Source organism: Pleurodeles waltl, chromosome 4_1 (genome assembly GCF_031143425.1).
Source record: "Pleurodeles waltl isolate 20211129_DDA chromosome 4_1, aPleWal1.hap1.20221129, whole genome shotgun sequence".
Taxonomy (NCBI): domain Eukaryota; kingdom Metazoa; phylum Chordata; class Amphibia; order Caudata; family Salamandridae; genus Pleurodeles; species Pleurodeles waltl.
In genome coordinates this window covers 305163906-305186187 of record NC_090442.1, presented here as the reverse complement: position 1 = coordinate 305186187, position 22282 = coordinate 305163906, and the positions used below count along the sequence as shown (strand labels likewise).

Genomic DNA, 22282 nt, shown 5'->3' with positions numbered 1-22282 from the left:
TGAAACTGATGGGGACAACAACATTGTGATCCCTAGGGCAAGGTCAAGACATGTCTTGTGGTGTTCTATTTTTATAAATTGTTTTTGTGTCTCTTTCTTCTATAGTGACTTTCCTATTTGTTTGGTGTTGTTAAATGCTGACAGGACCCAAGGAAACAAGTGCAAGTGTAATACACGAGGCCCCAGCCTTGTCATAGAGTTCACCCATTTACTTACTGTCCTCAATTGGTGCATCACATTTCTAGAAAACAGAGTTGAAAGAATTGAAATAGCAATGTGCTTCCCAACCCAGCATGATTTGATGAAAGAATCCTTCAACATTCCATACTTTCTCTTAAACCCTTTAACTAGAACTTGCAATCCCTGGCTACATTACTGACAAACACAAAGATAACGTCTCTTTTATGTTCAGATGTTTCTCAACTATACATAAAAATATATTCTCCAATTGGCATCTCAATAGTGGGATCCACCCTGAATGAAGTACATGCTTGTTCACCATCTAAAATTGCACCCTCTCAAAACTAAGGGGCATATTTACAAGAAAGTGGAACATCGGTCATGATGCAGCAATTTTCTTGCGTCGCCCCTGCCCCACCTAACGACACTATGGTTGTGCTGTATTTGCAATACAGCACACCTTGGCGGTCATTAGGACAATAGAGGCAGAATTTTTGACGCTATTAAGGTGGTTTGCTACACTAGCTTAAAAAATGTTGATGCTTGTGCAGCAAAGCACAGAGCGACCCATTGATTAAAATGGGTGTGTCATTTTAACGCTTCAGGTGTTAAAAATGAAAGAAAAATTAAGCAGTAAAATGTTGCAGATTTCACTGTGCCATTTTGTCAGGCCTCCCTGCATTGGAACGCCCCCCTTGCATAAATTCCGACTGACGCAGGCATAATGTGGAACAAGGGTTTATAAAGTGACGCAAGCATTGCACCACTTTGTACAGTGCAGGAGAAAGGCCTCCTTAATGCCACCTTAGCGTAAAAATAAATGATGCGAAGGCAGCGCAGGGTGGCACTAGGGGCTCGTACATATGCCCCCAAATTTCTTATCCTTGCCCACCTGTGCAAAAATAGCTGAACCACCTGCCTTTTCCAGACCACAAGCCTGAGACTGTTTAGTGCTCCAAATCACTGGGCTCTGTGTTGGATAATTATCTCACTGTACAGGCACGCATAAACACTCTAGCCAAAGGTGCTCAACACCAACTAAAACTAATTTCAGTAACTCATAACAAGATATTATGCTTGTTATCCATTTTAAAGTACTATAAATATTGGACTATGGAAGTTTCCAGGGGCATGGATTACCCAAAATCCATCTAGCCCCTCTAGATGCAAAATTTCATGCAACAGTCAGACTTTTCAGAGGAGTAAAGAAATTCAAACACATCACTTCTTTGTTGACTTTGGTCAAAAGGCTCCCAAGAGAAGCTAGATTCCAGTTTAAACCACATTTCATGACTAACAGAGTGGTACTTTTAGGAGTTACTTAACACAGAAACTTCATATTTCTTGTGGTAACATTCCCTTTGGAGTCACAATAACTTGAAATTCCAAGCTTTAAGAGAGAAAAAACAGGAAAGAAGCCTTCTTGGGAAATGTCCCTATTATCTGGAGCACCATTCATCTATCACTCAGAACATGGTCAACTCTCCAACTCTTCAAGTAGGAACTTAAAGAATTAATATTTCATCACATGTTATCCCCTGAATAGCTATTTTCCACATTGCATTGCCCGATTATTCTCCCAGGGACTCCTTTCCCATCAGTTCACCATATTCTTTATTATGCTATTTTCACAATGTACAGTCATTGTTTGTCATGGGGAGAGGCACAAAGCCTAGCGCTCCCCATTTTCTGTGTAGAGTCTCCTAGACGTTTTCATTCTATATTTAATCCTCAACTTGCAAGTAAACTAATGTTTTATAAAGTGCCTCTCACACATGTGCTGTCTGTTCTGTAAAGTGCTCTGCCACCTCTGTTCAGGTTGAGTTCAAGCTGCATAAAACCCTTTAATAAATGAATACATATATAAGGAAGTTGTTAGCCTCTTATTAGGGCATTGACAAATCTCATCACAAAGTTTGAAAAAAGTTATAAAAGTATAATTTTCAAACTTTGCAAATGACAAAAATATATGAAAAAAATATATAATCATGCTCCGAGGTGTTACTTCACCAAGGGGTGGAAATATGCACATAACGCGTACTAAACAGAAATGCACTGAAAAAAACTTGAATTTATAGGGACACTATGGTTAGTTGCTGGAATAAGAAATAAGCTAATTCAAAACCCCAAACCAATGAATACACTAGTTAAAGTTAGTATACTACCTGTGCCTTGATCCCTCATCACGCACTGCCTATGGCTTGACATACTACATCACTCATGACATATGAAATGACCTCTGGAAATGCCCTGTAGGAAGGATGCATTTACGCAATGATTGTGAACAAGATTGTTGAAGCCAAAACACGCTGGGAGGTCTATGAAATAAAATTGTGTTTTTCACAAACTTTCCTAGTGGGTGTGTTCTTCTTTCAGAGTGCTTTGGAAGGTTTTTCTGGTATACTTATATATTGAATGAAAAAATAAAACAAATGTTTAAGGGACATTATGGTGAAATAAATATACATTGCATGCCTGTCGTGCACAGTCTTGTCATCACTGATGCAATTTCAGATGTCAGCAGTGGTAATCAATGATGTCATAGAACATGAAATGAATGACATACTATGTGAAGGTATAACCAGTGCATGGCGAGGGTGTGAGTTATAGTTACTTCAGGGCTCGAGTTATAGTCGCTTCAGTTTTTAGTTTAAAATGTAAGGTTGAAACTGTCAATGACCCCGCCACACCTTTGTTGATGTGATGGCAGCCAATCAGATCTTATCTGTCGGCTCCACAGATCCTGTGTTGGATGTTTATATATTTATTGAAGAAAACAAGGTTACTGTGATGTAATACTTATGCTCTGATTTCACTCATACAACACCACTGAAATTCAGGAGTTATAGTTCCCTGAGCTAGCCGTAACTTATGCCAAAACAATGAACTACTTATGAACTCACACATTACATCACTTATGACATGGTCAGTGACATCTCAAATGACATCACTCATCGCAAATGTGTGTGTATGAATTTTTATAATTCTATTTCCTAACTATAACATCCCTGTAACCTTTGATTTTTTCAGTGAATGTGTATGTTTAAAAAAATATATATTTCCTAACTATAATGTCCCTGTAACCTTTGTTCTTTCCAGTGAATTTCAATGTTTTAATAAAATGTTATTTCCTAACTGTAATCTGTAACCTTTAAGAGTGCCTGTGTGAGTGGCTGTATAGGTAGGTGAATGGGTGTTTGAGTGACTGTACAGGTTTATGAGTGGGTGTGTGAGTAGTTTTGTGGGTGTGTGAGTGGCTGTATGGGTCTGTGAGTGGATGTGTGAGTGACTGTATGGGTGTGTACATGGCTGTGTGAGTGGGTGTATGAGTGCCTGTGTGGATCTGAGAGTGGGTGCATGAGTATTTAAGTGGGTCTGTACATGGCTGTGTGAGTGGGTGTATGAGTGCCTGTGTGGATCTCTGAGTGGGTGCAGTATTTGAGTGGGTCTGTGAGTGGGTGCATGATTGTCTGAGTGGGTCTGTGAGTTGGTGCGTGAGTCTCTGACTGGGTCTATGAGTGGGTGCATGTGTATCTTTGAAGGTCTGTGAGTGGATGGATGAGTCTTTGAGTGGGTGAGTGAGTGGGTGCATAAGTATCTGAGTGAGTCTGTGAGTGTGTGTGTGAGTTGGTCTGCAAGTGGGTGCATGAGTGAGTCTGTCAGTGGGTACATGGTAAAAAAATCGGGGGACACACGGGAGCCATGGAATGAAACTCCGTGAGCTGAGCCCAACCCTACTCATTTCAGACCTTTATTCTGCCTCTTGCTGCTGGTTTCTGACCTCTGTTTTGCCTCCTTCAGCTTGTTTCTGACCTTCAGTCTGCCTCTTTTTGCTCCCTTCTGACCTTTATTCTGCCTCTTTCTGCTCGTTTCTCAACTTTACTTAGCCTCTTTCGACTCATCGCTGACCTTTATTCTGCCTCTTTCTGCTTGTTTCTGACCTTTATTCTGTCTTTATGCTCATTTTTAACCTTTATTTTGCCTCTCGCTGCTCGTTTCGGACCTCTATTTTGCCTCTGTTTGGTCATTTCAGACCTCTATTTAGACTCTTTCTGCTCGCCTCTGATCTTTAGTCTGCCTCTTTCTACTCTTTTTAATCTTTATTTTGCTTCTTTGTGCTCACTGCTCTCTATTGTGCAACTTTCTGCTAGTTTCTGATATTTATTCTGCCTCTGTCTGATCGATTCTCACCTTTAATTTGCCTCTTGTTACCCATTTCTGACCTTTATTCTGCCTCTTTCTGCTAGTTGCTGACCTCTATTCTGCCACATTCTGCTCATTTATGACCTTCATTCTGCCTCTTTCTGCTAGTTTTTCACCTTTAGTTTGCCTTTTCTGCTCATGGCTGATCTTTGTTTTGCCTCTTTCTGCTTCTTGCTCATACTTATTTTGCCTCTTTCTGCTAATTTCTCACCTTTAGTTTGCCTCTTTCTGCTCATTGCTGACCTTCATTCCGCCTCTTGCTGCTCGTTTCTGAACTTTATTTTGCCTTTCTGTTTGTTTTTTACCTTTATTATGTCTTTTTCGGCTCATTTGTCACCTTTATTCTGCCTCTTTCTCCTCACCCCGAGACCACAGGGAGAGCCTCAAGGCCCGGGTCCCTGCCTCGTGTGGGAGCCGGCATTGCGCTTGCACGAATGGAGCTGCTGCAAATGCAGCTCAATGAGTGTGAGAGCAATATTTTCATCTCTTTACCTGCCCGCATGTCTGTGGGCAGGGAAAGAGATGAAACCTCAGCTTACAGCGGGAGAGATCATTTTGACAGCTCTCGCCCACTAGAACCAGAGGGTTTGCTCTGACTTGGTAGGATCTGTAAAAGCTCCTGCCAAGTCAGAGCAAACAGCTGTATCCCGGGGGTGGGCATCCCAAGACATAGCACAGCTGACCCAGAAAGTGGTGGTCCCCTGGGCCATATATGGTTCCAGGAGGGGGGTCACGTATGCTTTCCTCCTTTGTTGTTCACAGGCCAACCACGTGAAGATGGTGGTCACCAGGGCCATATATGTCCCAGGAGTGGGCCTGTGCAGGTTCCCTCCCACTTTTAAAGTTATTTTTGCCCCGAGGAGGTGGCAGTCCCCAGGGCATGAGGGGATCCATGAGGCTCCCCACAATTCTTGCTAGATAGCCCCAGAGAGCTTGTGGTCCCAGGGCTCAAGGGGGGGCCTATGCATACCCCACAGCATTTATTATTTTAAAGTCCTAGAGAAGTGTGGTCCCTGGGGTGGTGAACATATTTTAAACTTATGGGCCCAACCTGCTATACAAACATAAGCCCCGGGGGAGGCTGTGGTCCCTGAGGCAGAATAATGCACTAAGAGGGAGACCACCTGAAGCCACCCTCCTTGAAGTTTAAAATATGTTCAAAATATGCAAATTTGCGGCGACATTTAAAAACAAAAATGCTTTTTTGCCCTGCCAGGGTATTCATACCCTGACCCCTTTTCTTTTTTTCTTCTAAGTTTTGTTTTGGGACTCACCTGAAGCCGAGTCCACCAGATGACTGTCAATACTTCTTGGTTAAAGTGCTGGCAGCCAATTAGAGCTCTGCAGATCTCTGCACAAGCTTGTCATTCTTTGCCAAGTCGTCACCGCCACAGACATACAAATTTGTATTTCCTTTAACCCCTTGGGAGCCATGGACGTAATGGTTATGTCAGTGGCTGCGGCGCTCAGGTGCCACGGACATAACCATTACGTCCTAGTACTGGCCCTCGGGGGAAGCGCTAGCAGTCCCCCCGAGGGCCGCACCCCCTTCCCCCCCATATCAGGGCTGGAAAGGGAATCGCTTCCCCTTTCACCCGACCCCCTCCGACCCCCCAACCCTCCCCAAGTGATGTCTGATGACGTCAGCGCATGATCGCGCACTGACCTCATCTGAGGCCGCCCCACTGCGCTTGAAGCTGATGTGATGGGGGCCTGAGAGGCTTCAAAGGGAAGGAAAGGATTGTCCTTCCCTTTGATGTCTCTCAGAGCATTTCAGCAGCCAGATCGGGAAGCAATCCGGCCGCTGAAATGCCCACTAGACACCCGGGATTATTTTTGATTGTGAAATTGGCATAAGGGGAGCGACCCCTTGGGCAAGGGTCGCTCCCCAGGGGGACAATTATTTTCAAGGCCTTTTCTGCCCCACCTGGGGGCAGATCGCCTATTGTTATTATGCTGATCTGCCCCCAGGCGGGGCAGAACCTCTAGGCACCAGGGATCTTTTATTTTTTGTTTTTGTTTCTAAGAGATGAGGAGCGAGCCCTTAGGCAAGGGTCACTCCCCTAGGGGGCAAATTATATTTATGGGGGCAGATCGGCCTATTTATTTTAGGCTAATCTGCCCTCAAGGGGGGCAGAAACCACTAGGCACCAGGGATTTTTTGTTTAAGGTCAATTTCACACAAGAGGAACGACCCCTTAGGCAAGGGTCGCTCACCGGGGGGGGGCAAATGTATTTCAGGCTGTTTCTGCCCCCCCTTGGGAGCAGATCGGCCTATCTTAATTAGGGGGCAGAAACTACTAGGCACCAGGGGGGCAGAAACTACTAGGCACCAGGGATTTAAAAAAAAAATGTTTTACAGATGGGGAGCGACCCCTTAGGCAAGGGTCGCTCCCCTGGGGGGCAATTTTATTTTAGACCATTTGTGCCCCCCATGGGGGCAGATTGGCCTGTTTTTCTTAGGTCAATCTGCCCCCAAGGGGGGGCAAAAACCACTAGACACCAGGGATTTTTTTGGAGACAATTTCATGCAAGGGGAGCGACCCCAAAGGCAATGGTTGCTCCCCTGGGAGGTAAATTTATTAGGCCATTTCTGCCCCCAAGGAAGGCAGAAACCACCAGGCACCAGGGATTTTTTTTTACAGATGCGACACAACCCCTTAGGTAAGGGTCGCTCCCCTGGGGGGCATATTTATATTAGGCCATTTCTGTCCCCCTTGGGGGCAGATCGGCCTATTTCTAATAGACCGATCTGCCCCCGGGTGGCAGAAACCACTTAGGAGCTAGGGATTGGAGTATGTGTATGTGTGTGTTTTGTTTGGGGGAGCAGCCCTTTCGGCAAGGGTCACTTCCCATGGGGACACATTACAGTTTGCCATATCTGCCCCCCTGAGGGGCAGAATGGCATATTTTTGGAAGGGCCATCTGCCCCCAACGGGGTCAGAAAGCCCACCAGAGACAAGGGAAGATTTTTTTTTCAAAAACAGAGGGTGGGGATATGACCATACCCCCACCCCAAATAAATGGAGCCAAAGTTGTTCTGCCGACCGGTGGGCAGATGGGGCAATTAGCCCGATTCACGCCCCGGGTGGGCAGAAAACTTACTAGATGCCAGGGAATTAAAAAAAGAATTGTGGGGTGGTGGCTACCAACCAGTATGGGCAGGGTGATGCCCCCACACCAACTGAAATGGGTTAACAGTCTTTCAGCTCTCCCCCGCACACTGAAACATCTTATCCACAGCAAGCAAGAGGACATTCGTTTATTTTGTGTTTTGGTTTTACATTTGGGCCATGAGAGCTTGTCTAACTCTCAAAATCGTCTCCCTTGGAATGGTGAGGGCTGCACTATTTAGACTTTGGGACGCTGCTGTGTAGAAAAATCCACAAGACCTAGACACAGCTGAAAACTAAACATCTGGGTGAGTCCAGGGTGGTGTGCTTCACATGCACCCGCACTATTTTCTTACCCACAGTGCCCTGCACACCTCCAACTTTGATAGAAATCACACATTTTTCCCACATTTTTGTGATGGAACCTTCCGGAATCTGCAGGAATCCTCAAAATTCCTACCCCCCAGCATTGTCTCATCTATACCGATAAAAATTCTGTCCCACTTTTTTGACCCGTTTTGTTTCCCCCTCAATTTCAGCATGTTTTTGGCTCTTCCCTGTCACAGGCACGTGGGCCACCAACAAAAGTGAGTTATCATTTTTACCAGGAGACCGAGGGGAACGTTGGGTGGTAGGAAATATGTCTCGTTGTGGTGATCCCACACAGAAATGTGGTAAAAATTAATTTTTTTTAGCTCAATTTGAAGTTTGCTGAGGATTCTGGGTAAGAAAACAATGGGGGATCCTCGCAAGTCACACCTTCCTGGACTCCCTCAGGTGTTTAGTTTTCAGAAATGTTTGGGTTTGGTAGGTTTCCCTATATGACTGCTGAGCCCAGAACTAAAAACGCAGGTCACCCCTGCCAAAACAGGTAGCTTTGTATTTGATAATTTTGATGTGTCCACGTAGTGTTTTGGGGCATTTCCTTTCGCGGGCACTAGGCCTACCCACACAAGTGAGGTACCATTTTTATCAGGAGACTTGGCGGAATGCTGGATGGAAATTTGTGGCTCCTCTCAGATTCCAGAACTTTCTGTCATCGAAATGTGAGGAAAAAGTGTTTTTTGGGCAAATTTTGAGGTTTGCAAAGTTTTCTGAGTATCAGTACCTGGTGAGAGGCCCATAAGTCAACCCATTCTGGATTCCCCTAGGTGTCTAGTTTGGTAGGTTTCCCTAGGTGCCGGCTGGGCTAGAGGCCAAAATCAACACCATGGCACTTTCCAAAAAACAGCTGTTTTCTTTGGGAAAATGTGATGTGTCCACGTTGTGTTTTGGGGCATTTCCTGTCACAGGCGCTAGGCCTACCCACACAAGTGAGGTACCATTTTTATCTGGACACTTGGGGGAACGCTGGGTGGAAGGACATTTGTGGCTCCTCTCAGATTCCAGAACTTTCTGTCACCGAAATGTGAGGAAAAAGTGTTTTTTGGCCAACCTCTGGGGTTTACAAAGGATTCTGGGTAACAGAACCTGGTAAAAGCCCCACAAGTCACCCCATCTTGTATTTCCCTAGGTATCTGGTTTTAAAAAATGCAAAGATTTGGTATGTTTCATTTGGTGCCAGCTGAGCTAAAGGCCAAAATCCACAGCTAGGCACTTTCCAAAAAACAGCTCTGTTTTCTTTGGGAAAATGTGATGTGCCCACGTTGTGTTTTGGGGCATTTCCTTTTGCGGGCGCTAGGCCTACCCACACAAGTGAGGTGTTATTTTTATCCGGAGACTTGGGTAACGCCGGGTAGAAGGAAATTTGTGGCTCCTCCCAGGTTCCAGAACTTTCTGTCACCCAAAAGTGAGGAAAATGTGTTTTGTTTTAGGCTTGAGGTTTGCAACAGATTCTGGGTAACAGAACCTGATCAGAGCCCCAAAAATCACCCCATACTGGATTCCCCAAGGTGTCTAGTTTTTAAAAATGCACAAGTTTAGTAGGTGTCCCTAGGTGCCAGCTGAGCTAGAGGCCAAAATCTACAGCTAGGCACTTTGCAAAAAACACGTCAGATCTCAATGTAAAAATGTGATGTGTCCATGTTGCATTTCCTGTCAGCAGCGTTAGGCCTACCCACTCAAGTGAGGTACCATTTTTATCGGGAGACTTGGGGGAACACAGAATAGCAAAGCAAGTGTTATTGCCCCTTGTCTTTCTCTACATTTTTTCCTTCCAAATGTAAGAAAGTGTGTAAACAAGACATCTATCCGTCTTCCGTCTCCTGCTTGAGCAGCAATGTTCCCACAATCTGGGAGCTGCTTTAAATAGCAGCTCCCTGCCTTTGGGAGCAATGTTTTAATCTCTTTCCCTGCATGCATTTTAGCGTGCAGGGAAAGAGATGAAAACTCTGCTTGCTGAAAGTGGAATTATGTTTGCTTGGCTGTCAGCTCCCGCCAAGCAAAAGAAAATAGCTACCTCCTGAGGGTGGGCACCTCTGGAGGTAGCAGGAGCCAGCCTTGGGGGGTGACGATCCCCAGGGCCATAAATGGCTCCAAGAAGTGGGCTGCGCAACCCTCCTACTTATACTGTATTTGCCCCAGGGAGGTGGTGGCCCCCGCATACTTCATTTATATATTGCCCTGTGGGGTGGTCCTCAGGGTGGGGGGGGGGGCCACACAGGACTCCGCATACATTTAACGAAGGTTGCCCTGGGGAGGTGGCAGCCCTGGGGGCATGGGGCCCCATGGACCCCACACATACAGTTAACCTCGGTGTAGGAGGCCCGGGCCCATCTGCATACTTTTAATATACATAGCCCTGGGGAGGTGCCAGTCTCTGGTGCTTTGACAAGCCCACCAAGGGGGCCCTGCACCCCTCCTATATTTTGTCAATGCCCCCGGGACCTGGCCCACGCGAGGGCAATTTGAAAAGCAAGTGTGGTGGACCACTGCTTGCTGTTGTTTTTTTTAAACCACAGTGAAATTTGTGCATCTGCCGCGATTTTCACAGTGATTTAAAAAAAAAAACTTTTAAGCCTGGGGGAGGGGATAATAGTAGGAGGGGTACCTATGCACCAAGGCTAAGGGGTTAGGGTAAACATACCCATCCCCCTTTTCTTTTTTTTCATTTGTTTTTGAGACTCTGCAGAAACCAAGTCTCAAAATGGCTGCCAATACTTCCTAGTTGAAGTGTTGGCAGTCCATCAGATCTATGCACAAGATCAGGAATATTCGCAAAGCCTTCGGGCCTCCGGATATAGAAATCTGGTATTCGTGAAGCCTTTGCACCTCCAAATATACAAGTCTGGTTTTCTTTTAATATTTCAAAAACTGCTCAATGGATTTACACCAAACACCAAAACCAACTCTTTCTGGACCAAGAGCTTCCTTCCTGCCAAATTTGGTGTTGTTCTGTCCAGCAATTCAGGCTGTAGTCAGGGTCTAAAATCTCTCTGGGAATTAATAAAATGGGAAATGCACTTTTTTGAATCCCCTTTTTCTCAGCTTCCACTTGACAGATCACCCCAAAACTTTCCATGCCTAACAAAACTCTGGGGGACACTTTTTTGGGAAACATTGATGAAGATTCATAGAATGGTGCCAACGATATAGACAAATCAAAATACGCTTTCTTTTTTAATGTAAACTAGGTCCTAAATATATATATATATATATATATATATATATATATATATATATATATATATATATATATATCCAACACCAACAATTGTCAAACAATTGATTTGTTGCACTCCAGGAGAGTTTTATTGCTTTTATCCAGAGAAGTGTAAAAGGACACCACCAACGCGTTTCAACCTCTCTGTCTTGATCAAAGATTACAAAGAAAACCTTCCCATGAGTCTCTATTTATGGTTCATTTTGCTACAACCACCCAAGTGCATTGTGGGACATGTAGTCACCCTAAAAAACTCTAATGACAATCAAAAAGTGTTAAAAACCCAATTCAGCTTTTCTATTATTTTTAAACATCCAAACTATGATTATATAATAACAAAATGTGTGATGCCAACAGAGATTGTGGAGGAATGGTCGTTTCCTCACATATGCACCCATGAAATGTGTGCGCCACAAGGTGGACCTTTGGATGGTGTATATATATATGTATATATATATATATATATATATATATATATACACACACACACACAGATATGTTGTATCCACTAGTCATGTTAACTGAAGTTTTTTTAATATAAAATGAGGGGTAGCACTGTACACACTGATAAACATGGGACTAGAGTGGCACAGAATATACCTTGATATGTCCAGTTGAACAGTTCTATACATTTATGAGTTGGGCATGGCAGAAGAAGGACTCAATATATTAAACTAAACATAATTCTAGATGAAGCATTAATAATACTGTCTCTTGAAAGTATACTCTCAGCAACTTACAATATATAGATATTTATGTCTAATGCTAATTATGATTATGTGAACAAACTAATTCTCTTTAGTAGTAGTAATGTGCATGACAACCCTTTAAAAGCCATGTGTTTTGGCAAAAACATTCAAAGTACAACTATTTGAATCAAACCAATATTTCTGTTGGCACCTACATTAGCCAGGCCTAAACAGTGAAAAACATTTATACAAAAAACATGCTATGCATGCACAAAGAAATATAAAATATACTCAATTAATAAGTTAACAACATGTATTATTTACAGACAGCATGCATCATGTAGGCAGAGGATCAGTAAACATATTTATGTTACATTCTTTTTTGTGGCAAAGAAACACATTTCTCTATGTATGCCCTTGTGCTTCCCATATTCTGTCAATTTTGAATTCACTGTTGACCCTCACCCTATATTAGATATAATGTGCCTTTTCAATGTAGTTTTAGCTAGCGGATTCCTCCAAATGGTTGCATGGTTCTAAAGTCTAGCATGTCTGGGGTGCTTAAGTATTTGGCATTGAATGGTCTTAACCACTTTTAAGACATGCATATCATAGACATGCATAAATTATTACTTAGACATTTCTGAATTGCTGAACCACATGCAAATTATGTATGCCTAGACTATGATTCTCCTTTAGAAGGTTGTAAAAGAAAATTACTAATATTCTTCAAATATGATGTTAAATTATTTTTTTGACAGTGATGTTTTCAGCGCTGTTACACTGGTGTGGACATCATGAAAAGGTGGTCCCTTTCTAAACTTGGTAACACAAAATGATTGCTGAAAGACAGATTGTCAGCTTAGTACTAAATTGATTAATTGTTGTCAGATTACCTGTAGAAAATCCTGTTTTCTTATGGCACTTCGTAAATTCTATATTAAAATATGTAATTAAGGCATGAATGTAATCATTTCTCTGAACTTGCAGACAAAACGCTGTTGTGAATGATAACTCCTCAATCTTGACTGTATTGAGATCCACTTCCTGCTTGAAATGGAAAAGAGAGAAAAACATTATTCATAACTAGTAAATACTGTCCAATTATTTTTTGCCATAATGATGAGTTCACATGCTGGTGTTTTACTGACCTAAACCATCTCCAACATTAAATAAATTAGAGGATAGCTACACTAATCAAGTGTGTAACAAGACATTGTTTAGCTCTTTGAGAATTTCCCTGCTAATTGTTTAATTAAAACGAGAGCTAAGTCAGCACATACACAGATCTGCAGTGCAATTTCACTTCATTCATTTCATATAATTCATGTAACTTATACAATTGTTCTTCTTTCTTTTGTGAATGATGAGTAAAAGTCTCTACTTTCTCTTCTTTACTATCAAATATAGCTGAAGATGTATGAAAAAGAATGATCCACAAGCAGACATTTGTGAAGAAGCAGTTTGGACATCAGTCCCTGCAGGTACAAAGCAGTGTGTTAATGAAAAATGACTAATTCGCAAGTTAACATATTATGTTTCTGTATTGCTAGGAGACTAAACTAGCCAGTTTTAATTTTATAATTATTTTCTCATTCACAAAGACATGGTGTTTTGAAGTTTGGTAACGAAAACAGTCAAATTCATTTTTATTTTCAAAATATGATGAAATAGTCTGACTCTACGGGTCTTTTATGAAGAACGTTAAAAATAAGAGGAAAGAGGTTATACACCACATATATAGAAGGAAGTGATAGAAGGGTGATATTTCTGTTTACTGTCAAGGCAAAAATGAATAAAAAGCAATATTACATGTACTGAAATGAAGAAAGGTGATGAAAGCATTAATGGATGGCGACATAAGTATACATTTTGTACAACAAGGTGATATGTGGATTTTCAAAGAAAACATTACTTCACTTAACATTAGAAATTATGACAGAAACAAATAACATGGTACTGATTGTAAAGGTCAGCTTCAAAGTATAAAAACTCTTTGCAATGTAGGGATTGAATTTCCATCTGTTTCTGCTCAAGCTGATTTAAATTTGATTAAATATGTCCATCACAAACTGGGACAGCCCTTCCTTGCATGTCCGACTGAGGATTTGCTGTGATAGCTGCTATCACATACCATCCTGTGAAAAGGGATTTTTATGGAATATTCTGTTGTCGATCTTTCATTGCACATTTATTCAATGCACTTTGAATTATCTATTTTCTATGTAATTATTAAACAAGTGATACTAATGTGGGTATCCTCAGAAAGATCTATGTCTGAATTATCCAGCTGTTCTAAGGTTTGCACACATTTCACAGCAGACACAGTGGCAAACTAAGATATTTTGCTGACTAACTTGAAATCAGGATATGCGTTGTTTAATCTATAAGAGAGTCATTACCATAGCCACACAATGAAGCAAGGCCTGTGCTGCATACTAAATGCTCATAAGGATGAAGACTTGAAAAACAAAAATGGTTTATTTTTTAGTAATCTCAATAGATTCTCTTCCATGAAAAATATTTTTTATTAAGACATTTGATTTTACATTGTTGACATACATTCATGAGTATGTGAATTACTATGATGCTCGAACTGGTGTTTTAGAACAACATAGTGGCAGTATGCTGTAAATTGATTATAGATTGTAGGTGGCACGCCCATTTCAATTCATCTTGCAACCCCTGATTTTGTCTTTTGAACACAATATCAGAGGTTTATTAGACCACAAAGCCATAACTCTAAATTTTCTTGAAAAGGCATTTATCTGGTCTTCTTGGTTTTTATTGAAAATGACTATCAACATGTCTTTGTTTACATCCCCGGTACATATTTGTATTCTAACTCAAAACATGAACAACAACGCTAAAATATTAGACTCTGCTGCCTGTTAATAAGGGATTCAAGGTGTTGGGTCACAAAGCAAAACTATTTGTTCTGATGATGATAACTTAAGAGAGTCTGCAGCAGATAAGGTTTATGCATTTCATCATTTCTACATTCTCAATTGTTTTCATTAGAGCTAATTTTTAGATTATTGGTGTGCGTATCTGAATTGCTCATCAGCAGAAGGAATTAAGAACTGCATGCTCAGGTTCATTTGAAGATACTCAAGGTGTTTCCAGATCTGTTACAAAGCGGGCCTTTGCATGCATAGCATAAAATGACTGGTTATGATATGAGCTGATTTGTGAACATCCTAATTTGTACTAGGGCAATTTTTGTACATCTTGATCATGTCTAACACCTAAACAATCAGAGATATTTTTGTTGAGGCATATTGACAGAAAGTGAATTTCCTAAGGGTTGGCTGTATAGAATGAGAACAAATGCTGAAAGTCAAACTTCTCTAATTTAAAATTATGATTTTAATTTATTCATACTTTTGTATCCTCTTTATTATTAAGCCAGGTGAGATTTAAGATGATTATGTGAATCACATGGTACAATGCTACACCTGCTTGACATTCACTTGGGCTTTTCCCTAGCAGAAGAACATGAATTAGTTCATTATCAATTACATTTTGACAAATTGGATTAAAGGTCTAGTCATTCAGGGTAGTATAATCCATTAATTGCAGAGAATCATGAAAAAGATACTTTAACTGTGCTGTGCTAATTCTGACAATTTCTACTTGTGAGCCTGACTTTGTAATGAATGATCATTGGGAAGCGCAAACTTATCTGAGAAAAGATGTCTCTTAGCAATAAAAAATTAATGAAATACTGTTAAAGAGGTGTGCACCACAGTGTAGCTTTCATTCATTATGTGTCCTGTATACAGCCAGAATTGGGGAGTTTTTTGTGATATGTTGATGGCAGTTCATTGAATTCTCTGCTCTAATAAAACTTTAATTTTAAGTCACATTTGAAGAATGCTTTCTGTTTTTTGTATGCAAATACTTGCACAAGACACCTGTATTTCCTATGGACATATTTTGATATAGTGCATGAAAAAAACTCATGCACAATGGAGCCAACTCACAAACGTTTTCCTACCTTGAAAAAGTCATAACGTTTGCATGCATAAAGCATTTGTGATCCCTACACATTCTTTATACTGTGGTGATGAATTTTACATGTAGTTCTAAATACAAGCAGGAGTAGTGTACATTACCAGGACAGGTTCAGGTGAGTGGTCATTGAAGTCATATGTAAATGAGGTTGAAAATGGAACAGTTGTTGCTTGCTGGGATTTATAAACAAAAGCTGAAAAAAAAAGCTGCAATGCCTTTTTTCCATTATTCTACTTTTCTCACTTACTTATGACTGATCTGAGCATAACAGCTGCAGAAAGAATGGTAAAGTGCACCAAAGTGCATAAACGAGGCTGGGAGAATGTAGGAAAGGAACAATGTTAAGTATAAAATACTTACAGGAAATAGAAAATATTGCATTGTGAAACTTGAAGTGTACTGTACCATTTCCATAGCACTACTGTTAAAAAGTGTATTAAAACAATTTATGATGTTTATTTTGTATACCATTAAATAGAATGTACGTATATATTGTAAAAGTTGAAATAAGTTAAATTATTTTACACATTATTTTCTATGGGGTTTTATTTCAAGTCCCTGCCACCAATGTTTTATATGGAAATTGTCTGCAGTTTCGTTGGTTGGCCTAACTCCAGGTCTGAGCTGGAGTACATTTATGGTTGTTTTGGTACCACTTTGGTGAAAGTATCTTCAGAAGGGAAGTTTGTGAAGAGAAACGGGGCTTACAATATTGACAGTGGATGTCTGTCCCTTCTCAAACTCCTCCTTAACCACTTCTTATCACTCCCTAATCTTCACAGTTTGTAGCATATGCATAGTACTATTGTAGTACTACTAAATGCACTACAAAATGTGGTTTATGAATAGGTCCCTGTGTGCTCTTTATCAGATCACTTATGTTAAGGTAAATATAGCAATGTGAACTTAAACCCTATTAATGATGTTCATTGTTATGAATTCTAACATAAGTGAACTACACCAGAGAGATAAAGATTAAGATAATAATCTTTACTATTAAAGGAATATATGTTCAAGATACAGTAACCCTGGGCTTCTCCCTAAAGGTTGTCCATCAAAAATCTCCCTTACTTGATTGTTGTGCTGAAAGCATTTTGTTGGTGAAATTTGAAAAAACAGATGTAACAGCTAATGTGGGTAACACAAGCCAAATTCCCTCAACAAGGTTTACTGATTCTTAACCTGATGTAATAGTGAAGTAAAGAATAAATGAAAAATGTTTATACCATGTACATTTTTAATTACCAGACCTTTATTAAACAGGAATTGGTCACCACTTGCTTTGGGTCTACAATGTCCACCAGGGGTTCCTTCATGGCAACATCCCTAATACAGGTCATGTCAAAGCCGTAAACATTCTCCCACCCTGTCAATGAAATGCAGGGTTAGATGTTGTGTTATCTGCAAATTCATAATGCAGAATTTAAAACAGGATTTGGTTTCCAAAATCTATGCAAATGAATGAATTATGGATGTTTTTGTTGAGCACTTAAGTATTTAGATCACTATTCTACATTATTTGTTTTCCATAATTCTCTTCACTTCATAAAATGATGACCATAGAAAAAAATACAAACTTTTCCATGCAGTGCATATTTCTTTTTACATTTAATGCTAAGCATTACTAATCTAAAAAATACACACAAAACAGATTTTTTCTACAATCTACAACAGCAGCACAAAAGTCACTGGTTAATTGTAACAAAATGGTATAAGCAATTTTCAATAAAGCTGTTGCCTTCCTGAATCAAATTAGAATGATTTATGCACTGCAGATGATTATTCAAGTATGGATGTTATCTCTTATTCACAATAGTTGCCACAATTGTAAATCTGCATAATTTAATATAAAGTACACTAACATTACATCTTAGTTACAGACAGAGAGTGGGACAGCTATAAGGAAATCACAGATAAAATGCATACTTACCCCATAACAAAATACCTCCCAAGAAATGTTCTTATTAATTTTAATGAAACACTACTGTACCTTTCCTTTGAATATCACCACAGCTGTTTACAAATTATAATTTACATAACTCTAGTTCACCATTTACCTCTATGTCCAGCAGGAAGCATCTATCTGTATGCCCAGCAGAACATTACTGTCATACTGGATTTTTCACCCATTACAATATAAACAAGTCTTGTGGCGTGCCCAGAACAAAGACAGTATTTTAATGGATTACCTGAAAGTGCTCACTGTAAGGAATTCATCTGCTAATATGGTCCCACTTGGTTATATTGCATTCTAGACCTCCTGAGCTTTGACCAGCTGTGACCAGCCAATTGAACCAACACCAGCCACATGTGATGTGTCCTTATTTTTCAATTGTAGTTCTCATTGCAGTGGGGCTGGCATGCATGCAGGTACCAGAGAATTGTAAGGTAATAATCAGACTGCAGATTTCTCTTCCTGTTGCATCTTGGTCAGTTATTAAGTTGCAGTCCCATTTGAAGACTTAAAAGGAGTGTGCACACATTACCCAGGAAGTATGGAGTGGGTTGACCTGGGTTTAATTATCTCGGACTTGCTATAAGGTAGCTGCATTATCACCTAGCTGTTTAAACAAATGGATCCACTCTAGATTCCTAGTCTTCTCTGATTTGTGCAGCATCCTAGAGGTAGAGCTATCAGCTGGACTATAACAACTTTGAAGTGTAATGGAATGAACTGCCAAGTGGTGGTGGTAAAGGGAATGCAGCATGTGAGGATTTTGTGAGATTGTATAAAGCATCTCATAAAGCCACAATACTTCCTTTTTTGTAGTCAATATCTCTCTAAGCACACATCAACATGAAGCTGGATCCAGAATAAGACTCCTTGTCATCATCAGAAAGGTCAACTGCTATCAGTCATGGCCCTTTAAAGTCTTCATATTGTACCTCTATTATGTGTTGTTTTGCACACATTGCACATGCATTTCTCTGAGGCTAGCCTTGCTGCTCAGGCAAAGTTCCTGAATGTGAGACAACTTTTTTCATGATGAAGTGATCTTAACTCTTTGGATCTGTCAGATTAAGCAGGGCAAGATCACATCCAGACTGCAACATCTCCCACTTTTACTCTAAAAGCTCAGTTTCAATCTTCATGAGAGACATATGGATTAACATTATCTAGATTTGCATTTGCATGATATGTACCATTGGAAAAGAACAGTCATGAAATTGACTTCCATATCATACAAGAGAAGTCCCTATATAGAACCTAGGGCCAGAATCACAGCATGTCAAACTAGAGCCCTTCGTCAATTTAAATGTGTTGCAAAATGTGTGTGGTTAAAACAAAGCCACAGCTCCACAGGCAGTGCTTAATTTTTCAGTGAAAATGTGCCAGTGCCCAAAGTCCTCCTCTTAAACACGCGGCTGCTGCAATGAAATGTACAAACACGGAATACTGAGGCAGCGTAATCCTAAAGCCATCTCGGGCTTCTTCAATCCATTTACAGCCACTCCCTGCCCCTTCAGCTCACTCTTGCAGCTTTCTATTTTCTCCCTTTGTGACGCTTTTTCGTTTTTCCCTTCCTCCGTCTTTTCCATATGTGTCTTTTGCTCACAGCAAATGCTTGAGGCAGAAGAATAAGCCCCGGCCGGCAAAAATAAATGCCGGTGCTCAGCACAGGAAACAACAAGCACAAATTAAGCACTGTCCACAGGCCAACATAACTGGAAGAATGCCAAATACCCAGATCTGATATTTGTAGAAATGGCTCACCTGAATTATGTGGTTTTATATTATACTTAAATGAATAGATAAGGAGGCTATTTTATAAGAGGCCCAACATCTCTAGGATACAAGTGAGTTAATAGGAAATCACCTCCTATAACCCAAGTGATTCTGGGTGCCTGATTTAAGGGTGGGCATATGTATTATCTGCTGCAAACTCCAGCAGCAGTAAGTCTGATTTAAGGGTGGGCATATGTATTATCTGCTGCAAACTTCAGCAGCAGTAAGTCTAAACTCATTCCATCCAAAATGCCAATTTTCAATATTTGTCAGTAGTCTTGCTAACAGTGATAGAGTCCAACTTCCCCTCATTGCTGCCAGTACCCTGGTTGGTATTTCACTCTTGTAGCTTTCCCAAGATGGACACATCAGGCTCCTCCTTGTGCAAGAACAGTGTAATGCTGGTCTCTAGTAAGCAACACATTCTCTGCCTAGTATCCAAAAAGAGGCACTGGGCAGAAATGGCAAATGGCAAGGTGGAATGGAATTACTTCCTGAAAAGTAGTGGTGTCAGTCCACAGAAACAAAACATCAAGCTAAGCAAGGCTCTTTGCTTTGAAGGGGAGATCTTACTCCTATTCTGTTTATTATGTAAAGTCCTGATAAACACATTAGGTTCGACATATAGATTGTGAAAAGCATATGGTATAATTAACATATATTATTGGGTGGTTTCTTATGTATCTATACTAATGCCTACAGAGAGGTATTTTATTACACTAAATATCCAATTAACTTTGTAAGGAATAATTTTGGTGTTCATTACTGCCTCTAACAAACCCTAGGTGGGAGACAATTTGCACTGTAATAATTCTTGCTAGAATCCTTTCTTAGATGTCTTCCAAGATCTTGTAATAAAATAAACAATGCATACACCCATATACATAATTATATTCATATAGATACAGAGAGGATTTTGGGCCTACTCTGTTCTGTCATTAGTCTTGTCTAAGTGTCATTTACCCTCTGCCTCCATCCGAGACAATGAACTACATGGGGAAATGGTTCAGTATGCATCAGTCATTGGGTCTCTTGCCCAGTGAATGATGGCATTTTCTGACTATGTGTGTACATCCTCTTGGAAATAAGTGCTCTTCAGTGTCAAAGCTGCTGGGCTAGTCCTTTAGGTTTGAAGTTTCTCCTTTCATACTTCCCCTTTCATTTTTTTTGCTTTGTTTCTTTTTTATTTTCATGTTTCTTAAGAGAATACTAAAGCTCTCCCGGGAGTGATAATGGGCTCCTTGTTTGCTGATCATTTTATATGTAGTTTGCTGCATTCTACAAGGCCAGTTCCTCAAACCCAGATGATTATGGAATGCTGTTGTCCATTGTGTAAAATAAATTGTTTTACCACTTTAAGAATCCCCAACACAGTTCTAACTTGCTTGAACTTTAAAACAATGCTAGACTATTTACAATATCTCGGAAAGACAGACACCCGCTGCTACATTTAGTTTTTTTATTTCAAGCCAATGCCCACGTGTGCCAACTTTGTTTAAAAGGCAGCATGTTTTTTATGTACTTGTATTCCTTTTATTTCTCTTCCATATGTTGTTGCATGTGTATGTGTTTTATTGAGGTTTTGTCAGAGGTTGAATGCAAGAATGAGTCAGTGGATAGATGAATGAAGGCATCAGTGTAAAAATCAGTGACAGAGTGCATGTATGAGGACGTATTGAGTACCGAATCCCATAAATGATCAAAAGACACTTTCACTCATAAGCTAGACTGATCAGCCTTGCCAATGCTTGTTTTTCTGTGAGCCTTTATGTAAGTCATAGTCCATTGCTTGGTGTATTTAGACTGACACCTAGTCAGAGTATATCTAATTGTTAATGTTTGTGATAAAGTGCCGCTTTAAGGCAGTCCCATGAGAAAGACGCTGTTATTACATCTGAGCCATGATGGAAACTGTGGCTTAACACAATAAGTAAAAGTGCATTTAAAAAAAAAAGGTTTTCTAGTGGTGCAGGGATTTCTGAAAAACATTGGTTTATAAAAAAATGTATATCAATGTACATCAGCGAAAAGATTAAGATTAAAAGAGAGTAGTTGTAATTGTATTGGAGCAGGGTCTAGGCTGATTTGCATATAGCTGGGTTCAAACTGAGGTGGCATGGCGTTCAAAATAATGAATGATTGGGATGCCACCCAGAGTGATTACCAGTGGCTGAGATTAATTCAAGAATTCCACCTATCACTGTTTGTACACTTATTGTGTCACATTCCACTCATCATCTGATCTTTTTGCTTTTGTCACCCTAAGTGGGACACATATGCCTAGACATGGGTCCCATGCACACTGTATCACTGGAACCAAGCTATACCTCACTAATGACCCCATAAATAGTGCAAAACTTGTCATTTGTTGCTTGTGTTCCAGTTTAGGCGGAACCTGGCTTGGCAGTTTGGGCTGGACTGTTCCTATTGCAGCAGGGCAGAGTAATGATGGATTAGGATGTGGCCCCAGTGACTACCAGTGGCTGAGGTTAATTCAAGCATTCGATCCATTACTGTTTTTATACTTATTATACTTTAATGTGTGCCACCCTCTTTCTGCCCTTGTCCCAAATTAAATCAGATAGCAGACTGTAGAGTTCTGAAAATAAAAAGTTTCTTTCCAGAGAAAATCAATAAGGCCACAAATACAAAAACTGCATAACAGCAACATTTTGGCCCCTGCCACATGTCCCAAAGGGGACAGCAGCAAGCTAACACAGAAGGGGGTAGATGAGTGTGATGCCAACAGAAC

The 22282-nt window shown here is 40.4% G+C and overlaps 1 protein-coding gene across 1 annotated transcript in view; it reads right to left on the bottom strand.

Annotated features, from left to right (window-relative positions):
• The window catches only part of PRMT8 (protein arginine methyltransferase 8), an 880536-nt gene that overhangs the window by 255296 nt on the left and 602958 nt on the right, over positions 1–22282 (bottom strand). Inside the window, exons 7-8 of the mRNA XM_069230053.1 lie at positions 17054–17169; positions 12683–12833 (exon numbers count right to left, since the gene is read on the bottom strand). Coding sequence (XP_069086154.1) covers positions 12683–12833; positions 17054–17169 — 267 coding nt within the window. The remainder of the gene's footprint in view (positions 1–12682; positions 12834–17053; positions 17170–22282) is intronic.